General features: G+C 38.0%; 1 protein-coding gene and 2 long non-coding RNA genes across 16 annotated transcripts in view; 2 read left to right on the top strand and 1 right to left on the bottom strand.

Moving 5' to 3' along the window:
- The window catches only part of LOC115274941, a 59928-nt gene that overhangs the window by 720 nt on the left and 36511 nt on the right, over nt 1–22697 (top strand). For 7 of the 8 annotated variants that reach the window (XR_003901336.1, XR_003901332.1, XR_003901330.1 and 4 more), the window contains exon 2: nt 11085–13060. This is a non-coding gene — a long non-coding RNA (uncharacterized LOC115274941). Of the gene's footprint in view, nt 1–9449; nt 9492–11084; nt 13061–22697 lie in introns of those variants that run through there. The other variant, XR_003901329.1, reaches the window with a different exon arrangement.
- On the top strand, nt 16424–21639 carry LOC115274942. Its single transcript, XR_003901337.1, has 3 exons — nt 16424–16617; nt 18669–18818; nt 20784–21639. It is a non-coding gene; the product is annotated as an uncharacterized LOC115274942 (long non-coding RNA).
- ITPR1 (inositol 1,4,5-trisphosphate receptor type 1) overlaps nt 16750–22697 on the bottom strand; it is a 324913-nt gene continuing 318965 nt past the window's right edge. For all 7 annotated transcript variants that reach the window (XM_029918487.1, XM_029918486.1, XM_029918483.1 and 4 more), the window contains one exon: nt 16750–18076. In XM_029918487.1, the coding sequence (XP_029774347.1) occupies nt 17990–18076 (87 nt within the window). In that variant the 3' untranslated portion in view covers nt 16750–17989. The remainder of the gene's footprint in view (nt 18077–22697) is intronic.

The following is a 22697-nucleotide window of genomic DNA, read 5'->3' on the forward strand; positions in this document are numbered from 1 at the left end:
CATTTCAAAGCAGCTGGAATGTCTGGGGGAATACGAGCACAGTGTAGAAGCTCGGGGTGCACACACGCAGAACAGAGGTTGATTTTTATTCTCTAGGCTAGCCAGAGTGAAGGAATGCAGTTATTAATTTATTAAGCACATTCCTCTCTCTCCCTGCCTTAGAAAAAGGCTTCTAGTTGGTAGTGTTTTAGAACCGCTAAAGGAGATGTTTAGTTGATTTTTCTGAATTCACTCTTACATTTAGACCAGTTCTGAGGATTAAGAAGGAAAATGATAAATTTGCATTTCGGGCAGTTAATAGTGTATTGTAACAATTTGGGATGAAACTGTCAGTACTTATCCGGAAAGCTGGCAAAAACATATTCTTCAACTGTTACTGTGGCTCAATGTTGAAAGCTTTAAAAATATTCGTGTTCTGTGCTGTATTTACCTCTTTCTTTTGGTCTTAATAATACCCTTGCCTCCAGCATCTCTAGGTGGTCGTTAAAAGCTGTTATTTATTTTTTATAGACAGGCATTTTGACCTTATTCTCACCTTTTCTTACCAGTAACTGCTTTAAGATCCTGTTGCTACAAGAGTTCAGGGAAAATCCATTTGTAATATTATTTGGAGAAGGGTGACCACACCCTGACTTCAGCAGAGTGTTGAGTAAATCAAGCTACTGTTCTTTCTGGAAAAAACCTGCAGCTGAAACTGGGATTAGGGATAAAGAAATCCAGCTGGATTTTGCCCCTTGAGCGCCAGGGATAGTTTCTGTTTATGGTCTGTTTATCATACAACATGCTTTGCCAGAATATGACCCGTTTTTCGTAAGCCCACCATGATTGTACATAGTATGTGATGCCTTGTGTCTGAAGTATGTATAAATAGCTGATTGGTCTTGACCTGTTGAGTGAATGGGAGATGTTTGCTTAAAGCAGTGGCTTGTCTCCACATAGGTCTTTGTTGAAAAAAGTAGTCATTTGATTGATACTGTCTAATTGAAAACATGAGAGATTCCAGGATTTGACTTTTTCAATTATTTTCAATTATTCATCTTAATATTGTAACCACTTGTAGAGTGGGCCTGTTAATAGTCCAGTTTCCTGAAATTAGCTTTAAAGAATTAGTTGTCCTTGGTCTGACTTGCTACTTCAGTTCAACATACATTATTTAACACAGTATAGTATGCTGAATAACATTGTTGAGCACATACTGTTTATATTAACAGGTTATACACATGATTTTATTTTTTAAGTAAGCTCCAGGCCCAGTGTGGAGCTTGAATTCATGACTCTGAGATGAAGGCTTAAGCTGAGACCAAGAGCGGAAAGCTTGACTGTCTGAGCCAACCGGGTGCCCCTCTCTATATAATTTATATCTATTACTTCACTCTACCATATTGGACACTGGGGAATAAAACCGTGTTTATTATATTTTCCTCCACCTCAGGAATCTTATGATCTTGTTTTCTCTGTTTTGTTTGTTTGGTTTTGAAAGAGAGAAGCTTCCTGAAAAGTTAGGCTTTCAATTGTGATAGAAATTCTGTATATTTAGGGGCACCTGGGTGGCTCAGTTGGTTAAGCGTCTGACTTCACCTAAGGTCTTGATCTCACGGTTCGTGGGTTCGAGCCCCACGTCGGGCTCTGTGCTGACCGCTAGCCCAGAGCCTGGAGCCTGCTTCTGATTCTGTGTCTCCTGCTCTGTCTGACCCTCCCCTGCTCGTCTGTCTCTCAAAAATAAATAAAAAACATAAAAATAAAATTAAAATAAGAAATTCTGTATATTTAAATTTTTTCTTTGAGAAATACTTGTTCTCCTTTCTTTTTTTTAACATTTTATTTATTTATTTATTTGAGAGAGAGAAAGGAAGGGCGGGGGAAGGGATGGGAATCCCAAGCAGGCTCCATGCTCAGCACAGAGCCCAACTTGGGGTTTGATCCCGAGACTCTGGAATCATGACCTGAGCTGAAATCTAGAGGATGCTCAACCAACTGAGCCACCCAGGTACTCCAAGAAATACTTGTTTTCTTTAACATTTTAGTTTTTTCTTTGTCTCAAATGAAATAACTAAATTGTGCAATATAAGTGTGGGTCTTAGCCAAAACTGATTATTTTCTTATGTTAATAAAGGGATCAAGAATTTTAATTTAAAGTGTAGCGAATCCTTAAGAATTTACTAATAAGATTGATACTGGTTGAGAAAAGTTTTCAAACAAAGGTTTTTTACTTCAGAAAAGGAAAGTTAAATTTGTTTATCCTCTTTCATTAAAATAAAAACAGTAAATTTGAAAACATTGGAAATTAGTAGTAGAGAGCATTGCTAGATAAAAATAAGCCATTAGACTTTGGGCACCATGAATTAGTTTATGATACCTATTGTGTATTTGTATATAATATACATGCATGTATATGTAGCATTGCTTGATTTACAGAATGCTTTTATTCTATCGCCTTTCATCTCATTGTCCTATATCACTTTGATAAAGATAATTGCTTAATTCATGTAAGAAATGAAAAAATTGGGGTGCCTGGGTGGCTCAGTCCGTTAAGCGTCCGACTTAGGCTCAGGTCAGATCTCATGTTCATGGGTTCGAGCCCCACATCAGGCTCTGTGCTGACAGCTAGCTCAGAGCCTGGAGCCTGCTTCCAGTTCTGTGTCTCCTTCTCTCTCTGCCCCTCCCCCTTTCATGCTCTGTCTCTCTCTGTATCAAAAATAAATAAAACATTAAATAAATAAATAAAGCATCAGTCTTTTAAAATTAAAAAAAAAGAAATGAAAAAATTTCAGAGAAGATAAAGGAATTGCCAATTTGGCTCTCACCACTCCTATAAGAAACGCATTCAGATTGGGAAGGAAGAATAAAATGCCGTTATTGGTAGATAGCGTGGTTGTCTATGTAGAAAATTCCAAAGAATTCAGAAAAAAGGTACTGTATCTAGTAGGAAGTTTAGCAAGGTCACATGATACAAGGTCAATATATGAAAATTAATCCTACTTTTCTGACAGCAGACATTTTGAACTTTAAAAATTTTAAGTGCTTTTTATAAAGCATCTAAACAGTTAAAATTGTGATAAATATAACAAAATATGTGCAAGATTTCTATGCTGAAAACTACAAAACTGATGACAGAAATAAGAGGAGACCTAAATTAGTGGAGCAGTGGACTGTGTTCATGGATTAGAAGACTGAATATTGTCAAAATGTCATTTCTTACCAAATGGATTCGACTCTATAGGTTAAGTGAAATTATAATCACAATCTTAGTAGTCCTCTTTGTGGAAATTTATTTTCGAATGAAGTGTAGCCAACAAAGAACATTATATTAGTTTCAGGTGCACAGCATAATGATTCAACATTTATATACTCTAGGAAATGCTTAAGTGTAGTTGTATCTGTCATTATACAAAGTTATTACAATATTATTGACTATATTCCCTTTGCCATACTTGAGATCTCTGTTACTTATTTTCTAACTGGCACTTTGTACATCTCCATCACCCTCACCTGCTTCACTCATCCCTATGACCGCCTCCACTTTGGCAACCACTAGTTGGTTCTCTGTATTTGTGACTCTGTTTCTGTTTTGTTTGTTCATGTGTTTTTTAGATTTAACATGTAAGTGAAATCCTATGGTATCTGTCTTACTCTAATTTACTTCACTTAGCATAATACCCTCAGGGTCCATCCATGTTTCTGCAAATGGCAAGATCTTATTTCTTTTTATGGCTGAATAATGTTCCACATACATACCTATGACATTCTCTTTATCCATTCATCTATGGGCAGACTCGGGTTGCTTCCTATCTTGGCTATTGTATATACTGCTGCCGGAAGTATAGGGGTGTATATATCTTTTCAAATTAGTGTTTTCATTTTCTTCTGGTAAACCAGAAGTGGAATTATTGGATCATATGTTATTTCTCTTTTTAATTTTTTGAGGAAACTTCGTACTCTTTTTCATGGTGGCTGCACCAGTGTACATTCCCTTCAGCAGTGCATGAAGGTTCCCTTTTCTCCACAGCCTTACCAACACTTGTAACTCCTTTTTGATACTAGCCATTCTGACCGGTTTGACGTAATATTTCATTGTAGTTTTGATTTGTATTTGCCTGATGATTATTGATGTTGAGCATCTTTCCATGTGTCTGTTGGCCCTTTGTATATCTTTGCAAAAATGTCTATTTAGATCTTCTGCACATTTAAAAAATCAGTTTGGGGTTTTTTTTTTGTTTTGCATTGAGTTGTATGAGTTCTTTATATATTTTGGATATTAGCCTTCTCCAGATACATCATTTTCAAATATTTCCCCCCATTCATAGGTTGCCTTTTCATTTTGTTGATGGTTTCTTCACTGCACACCAAATTTTTAGTTTGATCTAATCCTAATAGTTTGTTTTGGCTTTTGTTTCCTTGCCTGAGGAGACAGGTCCAAAAACATTGGTTAAGAGCAGTGTCCAGGAGTGTACTGCCTATGTGTTTTCTTAGAAGTTTTACGGTTTCAGGTCTCATATTTAGGTTTATAATCCATTTTCAGTTTATTTTTGTATCTGGTGTAAGAAAGGGGTCTAGTTTCATTCATTTCTGTGTAGTGGTACAATTTTCTCAACACTATTTATTTCTCAACACTATTCATTGAGTGTCTTTTCCCCATTGTATATTCTTGCCTCCTTTGTCATGGGTTTATTTCTGGACTGCCTATTTCCATTCTATTGATCTCTTGGTCTGTTTTTATGCCAGTACCATACTGTTTTGATTACTGTGGCTTTATAGTATAGTTTGAAATCTGGGAGTGTGGTACCTCCATCTTTTTTCTTCTTTCTCACAATTATTTTGGCTTTTTGGGGTCTTTTGTAATTCCATGAAAATTTTAGGATTATTTGTTCTAGTTTTGTGAAAAATCTATTGGTATTTTTATGAGGATTGCATTGAATCTGTAGATTGCTTTTGGTAGTATTGACATTTAAAAAATATTCTTCCATCCATGAACATGGTGTACCTTTGCTTTCATTTATATCTTACTCAGTTTCTCTCATCAGTATCTTGCACTTTTCAGAGTCCAAATCTTTTAACTCCTTGGTTAAATTTATTCCTAGGTATTTCATTTTTCTTTGATTTAAATGGAATTATTAATTTCTCTTTTGCTAGTTTGGTATTAGTATATAGAAATACAATAGATTTCTGTGCATTAATTTTGTATCTTCCAATTTACTGAGTTCATTTATTCTAACAGTTTTTGGTGGGGTCTTTAGGGTTTTCTATATGTAGTATCATATCATCTGCAGTGACAGTTTTACTTTTAAATTGCCAGTTTGGATACCTTTTATTCATTATACTTGTCTGATGCTGTGGCTATAACTTCCAGTACAATGTTAAATAAAAGTAGTGAAAGTGGACAACCTTGTTTGTTCCTGATCTTAGAAAAAAGAGTTCAGCTTTTCACCGTTGAGTATGATGTTACCTGTGGGTTTATTGTATATGGTCTTTATAATGTTGAGGTATGTTCTCTCTACCCCCACTTTGGTTGAGAGTTTTTATCATGAAACTTAAAATCTTATCAGATAACTTTTATGCATTTATTGAGATGATCATATAATTTTTATCCTTTATCTTGTTAATCTCTTATATCACATTAATTGATGTGCTGGTCTTGAACCATCCTTTCATTCCTAGCGTAAATCATACTTGATTGTGGTGAATGATTCTTTTAATGTATTGTTGAGTTCAATTGCTAATATTTTGTTGAATTTTGCATCTGTGTTCATCAGGGATATTTCTTTTTTGTAGTGTCTTTGTCTGGTTTTGGTATCAGTAACGCCAGCCTTTTAGAATGAACTCAGAAGTAGTCTTTTCTCTTTAATTATTTAGAATAATTTGAGAAGGATAGGTATTAACTCTTTTTTAAGTGATATAATTTACTTGTGAAACTATCTGTTCCTAGACTTGAATTGTTTGATTATTTAGTTTCAGTACTTCTTACTAATTTTTTCCCCCAGAGTTTTTATTTCTTTGTGATTCAGTCTTGAAGATTGTATGTTTCTGTGGATTTATCCATTTTGCTTTTCTAGGGTATCCAGTTTGTTGGCATATAACTTTTTGTAGTAGCCTTTAAAAATCCTTTATATTTCTGTGATTTAACAGCCTATTTCCAACATTTATATAGAGAGACATTTGTCTCTTATACAGCCAAAATAATTTTGAAAAAGAAAAGCAAAATTGGAAGACTGATACTACCTGAGTTGAAGACTTACTATAGAGTTAACAGTAATTAAGACCAGGTGGTTTTTTAAAAACAATTTTAAATACATCTTATATGAGATCTACCTTCAGTAATTTTTTTTTGTTTTTAAATTTTATTTAATTTTGAGGGGAAGGGGGCAGAGAGAGAATGAGAATCCCAAGCAGTCTCCACACTCACAAACTGTGAGATCATGACCTGAGCTGAAATCAAGAGTCAGATGCTTATCCAACTGAGCCAGCCAGGTCCCCCTACCCTCAGTAAAGTTTTAAGTGTATACACAGTATTGTTAACTGTAGGCACAGTGTTGTACAGCAGATCTCTAGAACTTTTCCATCTTGCATGAGTGAAAGATTATACTCCTTGAATAGCAACTCCTTATTTCTACCTCTCATCAGACCTTGGCAACCACTATTGTATTTAATGGTTTCATGACTTCAACCAGTTTAGGTACCTCATATAAGTGGAATCCAGTATATTTGTCCATGACTGGCTTATTTCACTTAGCATAATGTCTTCAAGTTCCATCCATTTTCAGGCATATGACAGCATTTCCTTCCTTTTATGGCTGAATAATATTCCACTGTTTGTATATACTATGTTTTCTATATAGTATGTTTTCTTTATCCATTCATCTTTTAACACACATTTAGGCTGTTTTTGCCCTTGGCTATTGTGAACAATGCCGTAGTAAACCTGGGAGTGCAGATACTTCTTTGAGAAAATGATTTCAAATTTTTTTGGATTAACACCCAGAAATGGGATTGGTGGATCATATGGCAGTTTTACTAAACATTTTTTTTGAGTAACCTTCACAGTGTTCTTCATAGTGGCTGCAGTATTCTACATTTCCACCAGCAGTGCACAAGTATTCTAGTTTCTCCAGTTTCTACACTCGTTACTTTGTTTTCTTGATAATGGTTATCTCATTTTGGTTTTGATTTGCATCTCCCTGATGTTTAATGATGTTGAGCATCTTTTCATGTATTTACTGGCCATTTGTATGTCTTCTTTGGAAAAGTCTCTTTTCAAATCTCTTGCCCGTATTTACTAAAATTATTTGTGTTTTTATGCTTTTGACTTGTAGGCATTCCTTACGTATTTTGCATATTAATCTCTTAAAAATTTGCAAAATGTTTTTTCCCCTTTTGATAGATTGCTTTTTCACTCTATTGATTTTTTTCTTCTTTTTTTGTACAGGAGCTTTTTAGTTTGATGTAGTCCCAGTTTGTCTATTTTTTTTTTTTTTAATCTATTGCCTATCCTTTTGGTGTCACATTCAAGAAATCATTGGTAAGACTAGTGTCATGAAGCTTTTTCCTTTGTTTTTTTTTTCCCCTAGAGTTTTTCAGTTTCAGGTCTTACATTTAAGTTTTTAATCCATTAGGTTTATTTTTGCATATGGTGTAAGATAAGGGTTCAGTTTAATTCTTTTGCATGTGGATGCCCAGTTTTCCCAACACCATTTGATGAAAAGACTGTCCTCTCTCCAATTTGTATTCTTGATGCCCTTGTTGAAGATCAGTTGGCCACTGATCAAGGTGATACTGGTGAAAAGATAGACACACAGGTCAATGGAACAGAATCCAGAGTCCAGAAAAAGACAGAAACATTGCCAAAGGTGCCAAGATAACTCATTGGAGTAAAAGATGGTCTTTTTTCAAAATGGTGCTAGAAGAATTGGATGTCCATATTTTTAAAAAATGAACCCTGATCCATACTTCAGACACATACAAAAATTAACTCCTCAAAATGTATCATAGACCAAAATGTAAAATCAAAACTGTAACACTTCTAGAACTTCCTGTCCATATGGTAGCTACATGTGGCTATTTAAATTTAAATAATTAAAACTAAATACAATTTTAAAATTCAGCTCTTAGTTCTAGCCACATGTCAAGTCCTCAGTAGCTATGTGTGGTGAGCGATAGCTAGTGTATTGGCTAGCTCGCAGTAGAGCACATTTTCATCATCACAGAAAGCTCTATTGTACACTGCTGTTCTGGAAGAAAACATAGGAGAAAAATCTTTGGGATCTTAGACAAAGATTTCTTAAGACAAAAAACATGAACCACAAAAGAAAAAAAATGATAAATAGGTTTTATCAAAATTAAAAACTGGCTCATTGAAGAGCTGTGCTAAGAAAATAAAAAGGCAAGCCATAGACCAGGAAAATAAGTATTTGCCGAACATACATTTGATAAAAATTGGCAATCAGAATATAAAAAAATGAAACTTTAAAAATTCAGTAATAGTAAAAGAAATAAAGTAAGCAAAAGATTTGTACAGACACCAAAGAATAAGGATGACATATTATTCAAATGTTAAAAATCTTACCCGGGTATGTATTAGTCCCCCCCTGACTGGGAAGTTTAGGGTCCACTTTAAAAAAAAAATTTAACTGGGTATTACTTATTTTTAAAGTGTTAATCCTCACAAGTAAAACTGAGGAAAATAAGATGGTGTGTGTGTGTGTGTGTGTGTGTGTGTGTGTGTGTGTGTGTGTCTTGTGTAGTCGCTTCTGGTTGTCCAAGAGTATCAATAGTGAAGGTGAAAGGAAGCAACACACCCATCTTAGGCAATCATACATAGCTTTATCAGTTTTTGTGATCATGGTAATGAACTGACTTTTTAGCCTGTTTGGATCATAAGAAAATGTGATCTTCCACTTGTATTCAAATCAGTTAAGCTTGAAAACAGATGGGTGATGTGCTGTTCTTGTCTTAAACCTAAGTGCTTGTCTACATTCTGCTTAGGTTATGTGTAGGCAGAATAATGACCCCTTTAAAGACGTCCACAACCTAATGCCCGAACCCTATGAATGTTACCTTACATGGCGAAGGGTTTTTGCAGATGTGACTATGTTGAGGAATTTGAGATGGGAAAACCCAACCGGTCATTTCAGGTTTGGAGATGGGAGCCAGCCACAAGCCATGGAACTGGGGCTGCCTCTAGAAGCAACGAGCGCAAACAAGTGGACTCTCCCCTAAGGCCTCTAAAAGCGTTCTGCTGAGCCTTTTGGACTTAGCCAGCCAGATGCATAATTGTGTTGTTTAAGCCATTAAACTTGTATTTATTTATTTATTTATTTATTTTTGAGAGACAGAGACAGCACGAGCAAGGGAAGGACAGAGAGAGCAGGAGACACAGAATCCGAAGCAGGCTCCAGGCTCTGAGCTGGCAGCACAGAGCCCATGCAGGGCTCAAACCCACAAACTGAGAGATCGTGACCTGAGCCGAAGCTGGACGCTTAACCAACTGCATCATTCAGGTGCCCCAGCCATTAAACTTTTTGATAATTTGTTACAGCAGCAATTAGGAAACGAGTGCAGCATAACTATGGGACTGTCCATTTGCAAGTTCTAGAACACAGTTTTTTGAAAGCAGGACCACACATTGTTCCCCAGTGAGCATACTTTTTTTGTTCTTACCCTCCTACTCAACTCTGTCAAATGATGCTCCATTCCCAAAGTGTGCACATTGCATGTGCTAAAAAGGATAAAGGTCTTGTGATGCAGCCCACACATGAGCAGTGCTTCTCAGACTCTGGACATGGACATCCTGCATCAGAATTACCTGGGGAGCGAATGAAAAATGCAAATTCTTGGAGCACCTGGGTGGCTCAGTTGGTTGAGTATCTGACTTTGGCTAAGGTCATGATCTCACGGTTTGTGGCTTCGAGCCCCCCGTTGGGCTCAGTACTAACGGCTCAGGGCCTGGAGCCTGCTGCAGATCCTATGGCTCCCCCTCTCTGCCTCCCTGACTCACACTCACGCGTGCATGCGTTTTCTCTCTCTCTCTCTCTCTCAAAAGTAAATAAACATTAAAAAAGAAAAATGCAAATTCTTGGACCTGGCCTTTTTACCCCCTCAACCCCTCCCCAACTAGTTTTTAGAAAATTTTCAATCAAGTTTACTAAGGTACAATTTACATATAGTAAAATTTACCCTTTTTAATAGTTCCATGAAATTTGAGAGGTTTATGTAGTCATGTAACTACCAACACATGGAAGATTTTTCCATCACCCAGTATAGTTCCCTAGTGTCCCTTTGTAATAAATCTCCTCCTACTTCCTGTCTACAACAACCACTGATCCTGATTTCTGTCCCTGTTGTTTTGCTGTTTCCAGAATGTCATATACCTGGAACGACACATGAATGTAGCCTTTTGAATCTGACTTCATTTATTTAACGTAATGCTTTTGAGACTCATCCGTGTTGTATGTCTGTTCATATGTAAATGAACCATAATTCTTTGTTACCTAAAATGGCCATAACTTCCTTCTGTTACCTAAATTGTGTTCTATTTCTTCTGGGATAATCTGAGAACTGCTGCAGTCCTCGGATCGTGGAGGGAGGGTGTCTTCTAGGGTTGTTATACCCAGGGGTATGGCGGAGAGAGGAGTGTGAGAGCACACGTGAGTCTGAATTTACACCTTCATGGAGACAACACCATCACATTAACCTGTTAGAAGACTTGAAAGAAGGGAGAGGTGGGGGTTACTTGATTAGAGGGAGCAGTGGAAGTTGGTTTAGAGTTGTGAAGAGAGACTGTTGGAGCCAAAGCATTACAATCAATGGTTAGTTGTTGGATTAAATGGACAATTAGCAGTAGCAGGAGTAGTGACTGATGGTTTGTTCTAAATATAACTCCCTTTGGGCCACTGCTAGATATTCCTTCTTTATTGAAAGACTCCTAATTGTCCTAGGCTCCAAAACCATCAAGCAGATTAAGTGAAGATTTGCAAAGAATATTCCCCCGTCCCATCAATATACTGAGCCCCTGTGTTAGGTACCTATGATTCAGAAATTACCTAGTGCAGCACTGACCCTTAAGAACTTTTACTTTCCTTTGTGTCTCTCAGGATTTTTATCTGGCACGTGGAGATCTTCCCCCAAACAGGCGGGCAGGGAAGAAGTGAAGGCCCCAGCACCTCATCAGCAGGCCTGCACCGAGTGCAGGAAGCAGCGGCATAGAGAAGAGTGTGGTTGTGATCTGCCACGGATTCCCAGGTCTGATGCTATAGTTTGGCCAAATTACTTTACCTTTCTGCATTGATATTTTTTTTTCTTCTGTAAGATAGGGATGTACCGGAAGGGAAAAAGGCTATTTTAAAAATTTATTTTAAAAAAATTTATGTCAAATTGGCTAGTGTACAGTATATACAATGTGCTCTTGGTTTTGGGGGGTAGATTCCTGTGGTTCATCGCTTACATACAATACCTAGTGCTCAAAAACAAAAAATGCTATGTTAAAAAGTTGATTGCCCTTTGAGTAACTAAGGACTATAGACTTATAGTCGTCTTTTCTTGGGATTGTTTGTTTTTTGTTTCTGTTTTGGTTTGGTCAAGGTAAAGGGCTAATTTAGATTAGGAGTGGTTGGCACCTAGGGGCTGAAATAGCTCTGCATAAAGAAACAAGAATAATTTTTTGTTTTTAATTGAGCCTGGAGGGAAGTTCTCTAGTTTGCTTTTGTTTGGGCAGGAGTGGTGAGAGAGTGGGCCCTAGCAGGAGGGTAGACAGGAGAAGTTGCTCCTCCAGTGGCCGAGAAGGAAGGGGGCGTGAGCTTTGATGTCTGATTCTCTATTTTAAGTAGTTTCCTATTTGCTGTTATAATCTTCATCTGGTCAAGATGTGCTCGCAGGACATCCAGATGTTCTTGTGTTTTGGAGACTGAGTAGAGAGGGCTGTGTCCACAGTAGGGGTGAAGTGAAATAGAAGGAGATGATGGGAATTGGGTTGCAGTTGGGGCTTAGGATCAGAAGTAACAAGGAATCATTGGAAACATTTTAGCAACCTCCCTAGGATCCTTGAAATTATTAAGGAGAGTGCTGGGCCCTAACAGTTAGGTGAGATCTAGTCTAAAATATGAATTTCAATGTTCAAGATAGTATAATTTAGGAGCATGCAGATGTCAGGGAGAATAATCTACTGACCAGGGTTGGGTGGTGTAGATGTGGATGTAGGTAAAGGCACTTCATACACTAGGGAAACATATGATCATACAGAAGATAAAAACTCTTGCCATGAAGAATATTTTGAAACGTTAGATTTGAATTCAACACTGATCATGAATGCAAGAGTAATGATCTGGAAGTCATGAGCTATGATAGTTTTCTTTTTGTATAAATTCAGTTGATTGGTAGTAAAAACACAATTTGGGTGTTAGAGATACAGTCTGAAAAAATGGCTCAGTGTGACCCCAATGTTTCATGTTAAAATGTGAGAATTTACGATTTCATGGTAATATCAGGCCCATTTAGTAGGAACAGAAAGCAGCTTTGGTCATTTAATATTTAGCTGAGACTGTGGATAGGTATGAGAAAAAGGAAGTGATTATGTTGCAAAGGAACAGGAAAGAGTATGTATGAGATATATACTAGACACTCGACATATATTGTTTTTAACGTTCATTCTTGTCCAAAGAAGTAAAAGTGGCGATACGTCCATTCTTTAGATGGTGGCTGGGGGGAGGTGACAGTTACACTGACTGAAGGATTTGCTCAAAGTCATAGCGCTCAAGTGGTAGAGCTGCTGCAGAGACTCCCCAGCGTCCGGGTCCTTGTTTATCCCACCATGTTGCCGTGTGGGCTCTGAATAAATTCCTGCTTAGCCTCAAGCCTTGTGTGCTTAGGTGCCGCTTTTCCCAGTTTCACACCACATCTCCGTGGTTTTTCTTTCTGAGAACTTTTACAGAACGCTTCTGACAAGACTTGATGAGATGCTACAACTGACAAGCATGTGAAAAGGGATGAAATAACTTGAGGTCTGGAGTGAACAGTTACATTCCTGGATTGTTGAAAGTTCGTTCTTTACGTGGGACCAACCATCTTTGGTGAGGTAATGACAGAAGTGCTGGCGAACTCTTTCCATTAGTGGTTCGTGCATACAGTATGCGCTTCTTAGGTCGGGGGCTCTTTTTTTTGTTGTTGTTCAGAATTCACCTTAGGGGTTTTCTCAAACTGCGCATTCTTATTCTGTAGTGGTTTTTAGCTTTCTTTTTTCTTTCCAGGCTGGGTGGATGATGCAGTTTCACTTCTAGGTGTTAGGATTCTCTTTCACACTGGTTTGTCATGACCTTAAAGTATTTTGAGTTTCTCCTTTGGTAAATTTTTCTTTATTTTTCTTTCCTTTTTTAATGTAGTGTCCCAGTAAGCTAGAGATTTGTTTTACCAATGAGTTTAAAATACCAGCACCTGGAGAATTCATATTCTATAAGCATTGTTGGAGTTGACCAAATGTCAAAACTCATCAGAGATCTGCCTTTTTATTTTATTTTGGCAGGATTTGGGGTACAGACTAGAAGGCTAGTTATGGTTCTGAGTTGCCTTTAGGTTGTAAGAATTGCTAATGCGGTATATATAATACCAAAGAAAGAAAAGTGTACTGATCATAATTGTCTTGATTTATAGTTGCCATCATCGCCCTCCCCAATAGGTAACTGATGAGGCCTAATAGTCGTTTTGAGTTGCAACCACCCACAAAAACCACACACATGGCATTTTACTCAAAACTTAAGTTTAACCACTACTTTGTGATGCAAAACTGGTGGAATTTTGGGTACTTTCTGTAAAATTGAAATCTTGATGGGGGTTTTCCAACATTCTAGTTGATTGTTAGCAAATTATCAGTATACTGAACAAGAGCACAGAAGGGTTTGCTAATAAACACCTACTTCTGTGGTAAGATAGGATGCCAGTCCACATCTGAGTATTTTCACTTGGAGGAAGCCACGTTCATTGAGAGAACAGATTCTCCTTTTGAAAAATGCAATTAAGTGAGAGGTATTGACATGAGACCTACAGTTGTAAAAGAGAGATTTTAGGAGCCTCTTGTCTCTGCCACAGTTTTCAGTCTTGACACAGTATTCATATTCAGTACTTTATAATTTGTAGATCCCCTCGTAAAAGAGTTTGAAAAGCAAATCAGTTTGCATTATAGGGCAAAACTTTCTGTGAAGGGAGGACTGTTAGGGGAACTGATCTCTGAGGAGATGCTGCGGCCCCATTCTGGAAGGCAGGTGGCAAGTGGGAAGAATACTCTCTGTGCTTACCTCTGTTTACTCTGGAGCTGAGTCCTTAGGCTAATTACTTTACCTAAGCCTCAGCTTTTCTTTCTTTTTTTTTTTTTTTTTTAAGTAATCACTGTGCCCAACATGGGGGCTTGAACTCATGACCCTGAGATTAAGCGTTGCATGCTCTACCGCCTGAGCCAGCCAGGGGCCCCTCTAAGTTTCAGTTTCTGATCTTATAAAGAATCACTCGTGCTGAATGGTTTGGTGGATACAGCATATTGTCGCAGGAGCCCTTTGTTATATCCTGTTATATAAAGATGACTCTTATTGCCATAAAATTTACATCTATCAAGTACATATTTTATATTTTAGAATCAGTAAAAACATTATTATCATTATATCATTATATATTGCAAAACCCAACTCTACTTTTAGGTGTATGTAGTTCTGCCCCTTTTGTATCTAGTAATTTTGAAGGAGTAAATTTCCATCTATGCAGCCCAGAAGTCAGCCTTAAAATAACTGTCAGAAACGTTCAGGCTATTTCTCATTAATGCAGTATCAGGCTCAGTAGGAGGATAGAGAAATCTAAAATTGAGTTTTTAACAGGTCAATTCCTTAGTTTACTGTGAAGGTCTTGATGATTTCCCACTAGCACATAAGTAAAGCTTTGTTTAGTTTGCTCCACTGCATAGACTGTGTTGCTGGTTAGCATCCAGAAATAAAGCATGCTTGCTTTATAACTGATGTTAGGAAATATTTAAACAGGATGAAACAACAGTTTTTACAAGACCCAACTCAAGGAATCCATTTTCAGAAAGTACAACCAAATAAAAAAATTGGCTGAGTGAGTGAAGGACAATGAATAAGGATCATGAACTTGAAAACAAACCAGTTAAGTAGAAAAGAATTTTTAAAGAATGAAGTAAAAAGTTGCATTTTGTATGTGTGTAGGGTGACTGGAACAGAGTTCTAAGAAAAATTTTATGGGATGGAATTTCATTTAAAGTCTTAGGAGCTAGCAAAGAGTAGACTCTTTCTTTGTAGGGGGAAAGAAGGTTTATCACCACGGTTTTATATACAGAAGTGGCAAAGGTCAAGATACTGTAACTGTTAGAAAAGTGTAAGGGAATTTCACAGACCCTTTGACTTAACAAATGGTTTAGTTAAGAAAATGGGCAAAATCTTGAAATTTGGATTGGTCCTATAGCAAACTTTGACAATTAAATAAAGCCAAAAAGGCTTTCTTGTATATATTACCACATTTGTCACTCAGCCTGATAACGTGAAGCAACTTTGAAGGTGATTTGGACTTCGATCATTGAAACAGAAATGTTGAAAAGGAACGTCGTCTGGAGAAAGGTGAAATCACAATTACACATCAAAGGCCGTGTACGTTTTAACTTCAGATTTTATGTTTCAATTATACTAGCTTTGTGTTCACGCCCAAACTCCAGGGGTAGGATCTACCACGTAGAGGGTGGAGTGGCATTCCAATTCCATTTCTTTTCTGCTGAAGCTGGCGAATTGAATGAAGATTTATATCTTAAGTGACAGGATTCAGATGAAACATGACAAACCTGTAAAAGCTGCGTCCTGGACGTGTCAATGCAGCGCTTTCCAGTGAAGTGGATGGGACCAGGGAGACAAACCACACACACTGCCACGCTGTGCTGGGCAGCGTGACAGATCAAAGAGAAACCCAAGGAAGAGCACGTCCTTGCTGGCTGAAGCACACGTGGGGTTCAGCATAGATGGCTGTCGGGTTTACGGATTCGAGTGTGTGTCTATCTTGGGCCTGCCTTATTATGGAACAATTTTGTGGAGACACACTGCGTGGCCTGGAAAATTATTCACTTTTTTTTTTTAAGTTACCAAATTTAGAAAGTGGAAGCATTGGTTATGAAACTAGTCATTTAACTGGATTTTAATCCTGATCGAGTTCCCAACATTGGGTGGCAATTATTCTTATTTGCCAAAGCATAGACTCTGTGTTAAAAGAGCAACCTGGGCAGGCACCATTTTGAGGAGGGAACAAGTTTTACCACCTTCGGATAGGTGAGTTAGCTTGTGAAGTATTTTTGACTGTCCTGCTGAAGGATTCTGGCCACCGGACAGGAATGGAAGCACGGTGCAACTGTTCTACCCCAGACAGCGAGGTAAAGCCACCCCCACTCCCCCCCCCCCCCCCCCCCCCCCCCCCCGGGAGAGCTCAGGGGGCAGGGGCCTCCAGGGAGCACATGGCTGACTTCACCATGGTGTGCCAGGCTCTCGCTGCTGGTGACAGCCTGGTTGGCCGTCATTCATCTAGAAGAATGAATGAACATCGTATTAAGCACTCCTTGCTGTTGAAGTAGATCTCCTCAGAGTTCTCACTAATCAGGTAAGCATCTTGTGAATTAATCTGGTAACCAAACCAGTTGTACTTTAAATTGGTCCCCAAGAAAATAGGTAATTGAAATAGCTGTTCAGACACAAAGAAATGCTAAAAGAAAGTCACCAGTCCACCACTGTATAGTATTCTGCATCATTAAATATTTATTTTTATATATGCATTTACAAACTTGACTCATTTCAGAACTCTGTTTTCAGTACATTTTTAAACTTCTTTTGCAGAGAGATTCTCTTGTAAAATGAGATCCATGTACAAAACTAGGCAACAGATATAAAAGTTTCCTTTCATACTTTTCATCCATCAAGGAAAGAAATCATGTGACAAGGAAATAAAACCAAAACGTGGCTCTTTCACAAGAGTAACATGTCAGTGTTCAACTATGAGTTCTAATGGGATCATATTTCATCTTTATATGGATGTATATAGTTTAATACTTCTTAGCTACTGTAGCATGTTGCTTCAGATGAAGAAAAAGATCACCTCTGCTGTTTGGACTAGATCATCTAGACAGCATCAATTATTCATTTCCATAATGTGATACCAAAATTCACCTAGGAGATGACCTTGGCCAGCAGTGTGCATTTATTCGAAATGTTGCATAAAAAGGTCCCTTTAAAGAATTCATTAACTTCATAAGCTAAAGTCTGAGCTTCTAACTTAGCTCTCTTATTTAAAGAAATAGTTTAAATGATCAATTCAGAAGCTTAAAATTATCTTTGAAACTAAAGTTGCTTTTCTTAAAATCATTGCTGACTTGGAGCACTGTCACTATTAGACAGAGGCACTAATGCCACGAGCAACGAGAAACAGTGTCACCACAGGCTAATTACATGGTGCGAAATGCCCAGGGGCCTGGAACTCACTATGAATATGATTTTGGCAGCAGCATCATTTGATATTTAACCATTTATTACACAGTATTAACACACCAGCTTCAAAGATGTGCACTCCCTTTAGGATAATCAGGAGTTACAAATTTATTGTGATTGCATAATTTGTATTGCACAGTTTTATAAAAAACATAAATACTGGCTATTCTAGCTTTAAATACAAAATACATGTCCTATAGTTTAAATCTATAATCTGGTTCAAGTGCAAATCAGGTGCTTTCTTTAGTCCTTCCAAAAAAGGCATTTTTAATATTTTTGGCACAAATGAAATTTCATCATGCCAACAATTCTAATTACAATACATATATCCAAACCTTTAGAGTAGCAATCATATACATACAGTATAAAACTGATTATTTACAAATGTACTAAGCATTACTGTAGTCTTTGTGGGTGAATCAGAACTAATTAGCCATACCCACACTAATGTTCATTAAAAAAGGTAAATAAGATTCCTTTATTTCATTTGCTTATGCTGGTTGCTGTGGGTTGACATTCATATGAGGAGGATGTCCTAGAAGACCAATTCTTTGTTTCTGCTTCCTTTGTTCTGTCATCTGGAAAGTTAAAAAGTTTCATCATTAGACCCAGACACTTCCTGTACGTCAGATCATATACTGAACCATAGATTTACCTCTGTGGTTATGGTTTATACTGAAACCCACTTTCTACAAATAGTGTGCCGTCACTAAATCAAACACAGAACTTCAAAAGGGCCATCTTCCTAGGCAGAATGGGGAATTCTGTGACCTAGTCATGCAATGTGGCATTCAGAACTACTGCTTACTGTTTGTTTCATAAAGAAACAAAAATGGTAAAAGCACAGGATTCTTGATTGTTTATCAAATCCATTTCCAAATGATTTAAAGGCTCATTGGAAAATGGTGGCTTTGGTGGTAACCGCACACCAAACTATCAAGAGAGGCAGTGTATTGAGAATTGTAGGATTGACAGGGATTAGATCCATGGGTTTCAAGGTTTCCTCATTCCATTCCTCAATGATTCCGTAGTAATTTTGGTTTGAGAGAAAAAAAATTAGCGCGTGTAGAAAGATGAGGCATGTCCTCACTTGTCACCGAGATACAGAGTGACTAAATGCCATAAACAGTGCTCTGGCACTCATGGGGGTCTGTTCTTTGCCACCCACAGACACAGGACTGCTTAAGGTCTGGAAAGACCATTTCCGAAGACTGGTCAAATGAAAAAGTGCTTTCAACCCCCGCAAACAAGAGGTGGTTCCTATTCGTTTGGCTGAACTAAATCACTTCTCATATTGATGGGTAGCAAGCTCTGTTCCAGGTATTTTAGGGCACATTTAGTTCTCTGCATTAACACTTTTCTTAACCCAGTTGGTCCTGGCTCTCGATTTGATACTGGGCATTTACAAGGAGTGAGTATTTCCATAAAGTAGCTTTTTATAAAGAACTGAACTAAGATATTCCAGCTAGCCTATACTTCAGATATTCAGCTGAGCAAAGAGAACCTGATTTTGACACATGGTATAAATTCCCAGTTAGATCACAGTGTAATCAGTAATTAGTCTTACTGTCTGATACTTCACATCCTTAGGTCTTCCACCTTCCCCCAAGGGACGGGGACACACACACACACACACACACACACACACACACTCACTCACTCTCTCTCTCTCTCTCTCTCCCCCCTCCCTCTCCCCTTCCCATTCCCTCCCCTTGGGAGTTAACTCAGGGAATCCAAGGTTAACACTCTCAAGCATTCTAAGGGATTGAGGAATCTTGAAGGCTGCAACCCCTATTGCTGCCTACTTTAAAATACTTCTTTGTATTACTGAGTCCTTTCAACTGGGAAAGTTGGCTATTAAAACTTTTTCTGTAATTTTTCTATAAATAACTACTTGTGGGTTCCTGAGATGTATGCATATGTTTTTATCCCTGTGGGTTAAATCAGCTTTTCTTAACTTTTCAATCTATTGGTTATTCAGTCATGCTCTTAAATATAAAAAGCCCCTACAACTGTATTTCTTCTAACCGACCAGTCTTCAGCTAATGGGCACATCACCCTTCCCACTTCTACAACTATCACCTGACACCTCACTGCTGGTCCTACTCTTAACTTCCTAGGTGTGCCTTCCTAAGATAATGATCACATCACCCACCCTCCCTCTTGAACATTAAAACTTCCTACTGGTAGAGGTTAGTGGCCAAATGCTTTGCTCAGGCAGTCATATTCCTGGTAATTTCAAGTACCTAGTACATATTTAATTTTGGTTCCTATTTCCGTAGAATAGTGGTTCTTTAACTTTGGCAAGAGCCAGAATCACACAGAAGGCTTGTTAGGACACAGATCAAAGGGCCCACAGACAGAGTTTCTGATTCAGCTGGCATAGGGTAGGAGCCATTACTTTGCATTTCTGACAGGTAGCAAATGACAGTTATGTTGCTGGTCTGGGACCACACTGCTGCTCCAGAACTTTTCACTGGTTACCTCGGAAATTGACCAAAGATCACTTGAGGTGTATTTTCATACTCTCGAACATGCCAAAAAAGTCTTTTGGGTACATATATCATTTTCTTAACCTTCCTTAAGATCCTGGAAAACATTCTCTATAGCTGCATACAAAGCAGGCACACAAATTTATCGGAATTCTGTTTTGATCACTAGGGCCTTTTAGACCAAATGGCTATCCTTTAAGTGACTAATGAAGGAGAAGGAAGCGGGCAACTGCTCAAGGATTTAGCCCTTTTGACAGTGGTCAGAATCCAATTGTGATGTAAAGAAACGAAAACCAAAGCTAAAGGTCTCAATCTGGCCTGTAAAAAAACCAAGGTCAACATTGCTGGCCAATTAAGTTTCCCTGGCCCATTAGTGCATATTCTCTCCTAACTTCTGGCTTTATGAGCTAGGTTCTACTCGCCTACCCACATAATTCACATATAAACTGTACGTGTGTGCATAATGTTCTTTAAAGCGTATTATCTGTTGCTGTTACCATTATCAAAGCAAATGGAAGGAATGACCAAAGTGAAACATTCATTTTCTCCAAGTACTCTGGACATTTGAAACAAAATTGACTCAATAAAAATATTCATCAGATTCTGACCTAAGGTAACCATATACTGTGAATACTGAAAAATCTTTTTTGAATAATGTTAAAGATCTCATTTGTGGAAGATACATTTAAAATCCTGAAGATTATCATTTAGCTGAGGATAAACATTTGAAATAGTGCTTTTTATATGAATATAAAAACTAGTTTGAATATTAACATTCCTTCTTTTGACTCAGTCAGAACAAGAGGCAAAGAATACTGCAGCTTTACAAATCAGATGCAGCCAAACATCGGAAGGATCATTCTGAAAACACTAACTGGCCTCAACAGAAGGCTGGCAAGGGATGGACAGCTCACCATCACCACATGGACGCCACGATCTGGTTTCTAACACATCTCGAGAGTCTGAAAAACTGCTTTCCTGTCGCAGCAAGATCTTGGATACTCAATGTAAACAGACAGGAAACTCTAAAATCAGCCATGCTTCTAACAATGAGCCTAAAACACCAAGTTAAAAAACCCAGTGCAACCCTTAGACACACCTAGAGTTAAACCCTAACATTTTCTCTGTTTCACCTGGTAGACTCTTCCTCAGACTTTCTGTAGCATTACACTCATTTTCAACCAAAGATCAGGTTAGCTGAATTGCTTGCTGCCTTTCCCTGTCTCTTCTTGCCTATGTTACGCCCTTACTGGATTCAATTCTAAGTTACCTGTTTACTTGTTTCCCACTCTAGACTGTTTAGGTGTAGAAAGAGAACAGGTTCTATTCATCTTTGTAACTCCAGAACCTAGGGCAGCACCTCGCAAATCTATTTCCTAAATGGTGAGTCAAAGAATGAACTAATCGGAGCCATTCCTGGAGCATGCCATGCGCTTTCATGCCTTTGCTCATGCCGCTTCCTTTCCTAGGATGCCCCCGACTGCGTGCCCGCATTAGTCCCTGACTTGTAAGACTGGAGAACCTGGAGGCTCAAGTCCTTCCTTACTCGACCTCATACAGGACGAAATGCCACTTCTCTGTGCTCCCTCAAGCCGTATTCATGTCTCGAGTGGGCCCTTCCACTTTTCACACTGGATCATGTGGTCAGAGGCATGTTTCCTTGTCTTTCTTGCTAGATTATAGGACTGAAGAGGGCAGTTGCTGCCTTATTTCTCTCTCGTGGTTCCGGAACAGTGTAACGAACAGAGGCACTCAGTAACGCTTACTATTCCATCTAACTGTAGGCAGTTACACTAATCTTTTGTTATTCTCCCTTGCTTAAGCAGCTACTGTTCACCAGATAACTCTGGCATGAAAAGTGCAGAAGATGGTAACATGCTAGTGTGATCTGAGTTTTCAAGCGCTTTGTGTACTCCTAATAACATCAAATAAGGGTCACTGTCCCATAGGAAGCCAGTCACATTTTCAACCAAGTGAAGCCTTCTCTTGAAACTTGCTCTTTTGCATTACGAAGAAAACATGCAAAAAAAAAAATTGTAGGTTCTTACATCAGTTCTCCTCCTTGGAATAAGAATGTAAGAAAATCACATTTAGTATTCAGAATCTCTTGGGAGGGGAAGCTTCAAAATGAGACGCATCATTAAATAATACTTAGAATAGCAATTCTAATCAACCATTCTTGGCAAGAGTAGGAAAAGGGACACACACGACCAACCAGGTTTTCACTTCTATCCCTGACAAGAACTTTTTCTCCTCAAACTGGCATTTTAGGAAAACAGTCACCAAAGAGGTCAACAGAAGTATAGATTAAACCCTAAGACATTCACATTTAAACTATCATTGCTCCATTATGCCGCTTTTTGGACCAGAGGACTGAAAAAAATATCTCAGTGATGAAGCAATTTTTGTGTTTTCCAGCACTTTTACCAGTGAATGGTATTCTTTCATAGCCATTTTGAAAAGTATCTATCACAGAGTTTCTTGCTCATTAATCATTTGTTGGCGTTTATTTTTTAAGTAAAAAAAAAAAAAACGGTTTCCCTCAAAGGGCAGGAATTCTTGTAACTACCATTTAAGAACCAACCACTCTAACATCTTTGCATGATTTTTTATGCAGAACAATTTAAGAAATCTTTAGGATTGCTATTTCACCAAATTTAATAAAATTCAAAATTTCTCAGTAAGTTGATTCTTAAACAAATGGCTT

Source organism: Suricata suricatta, chromosome 12, assembly GCF_006229205.1.
Source record: "Suricata suricatta isolate VVHF042 chromosome 12, meerkat_22Aug2017_6uvM2_HiC, whole genome shotgun sequence".
NCBI classification, from domain to species: Eukaryota; Metazoa; Chordata; class Mammalia; order Carnivora; family Herpestidae; genus Suricata; species Suricata suricatta.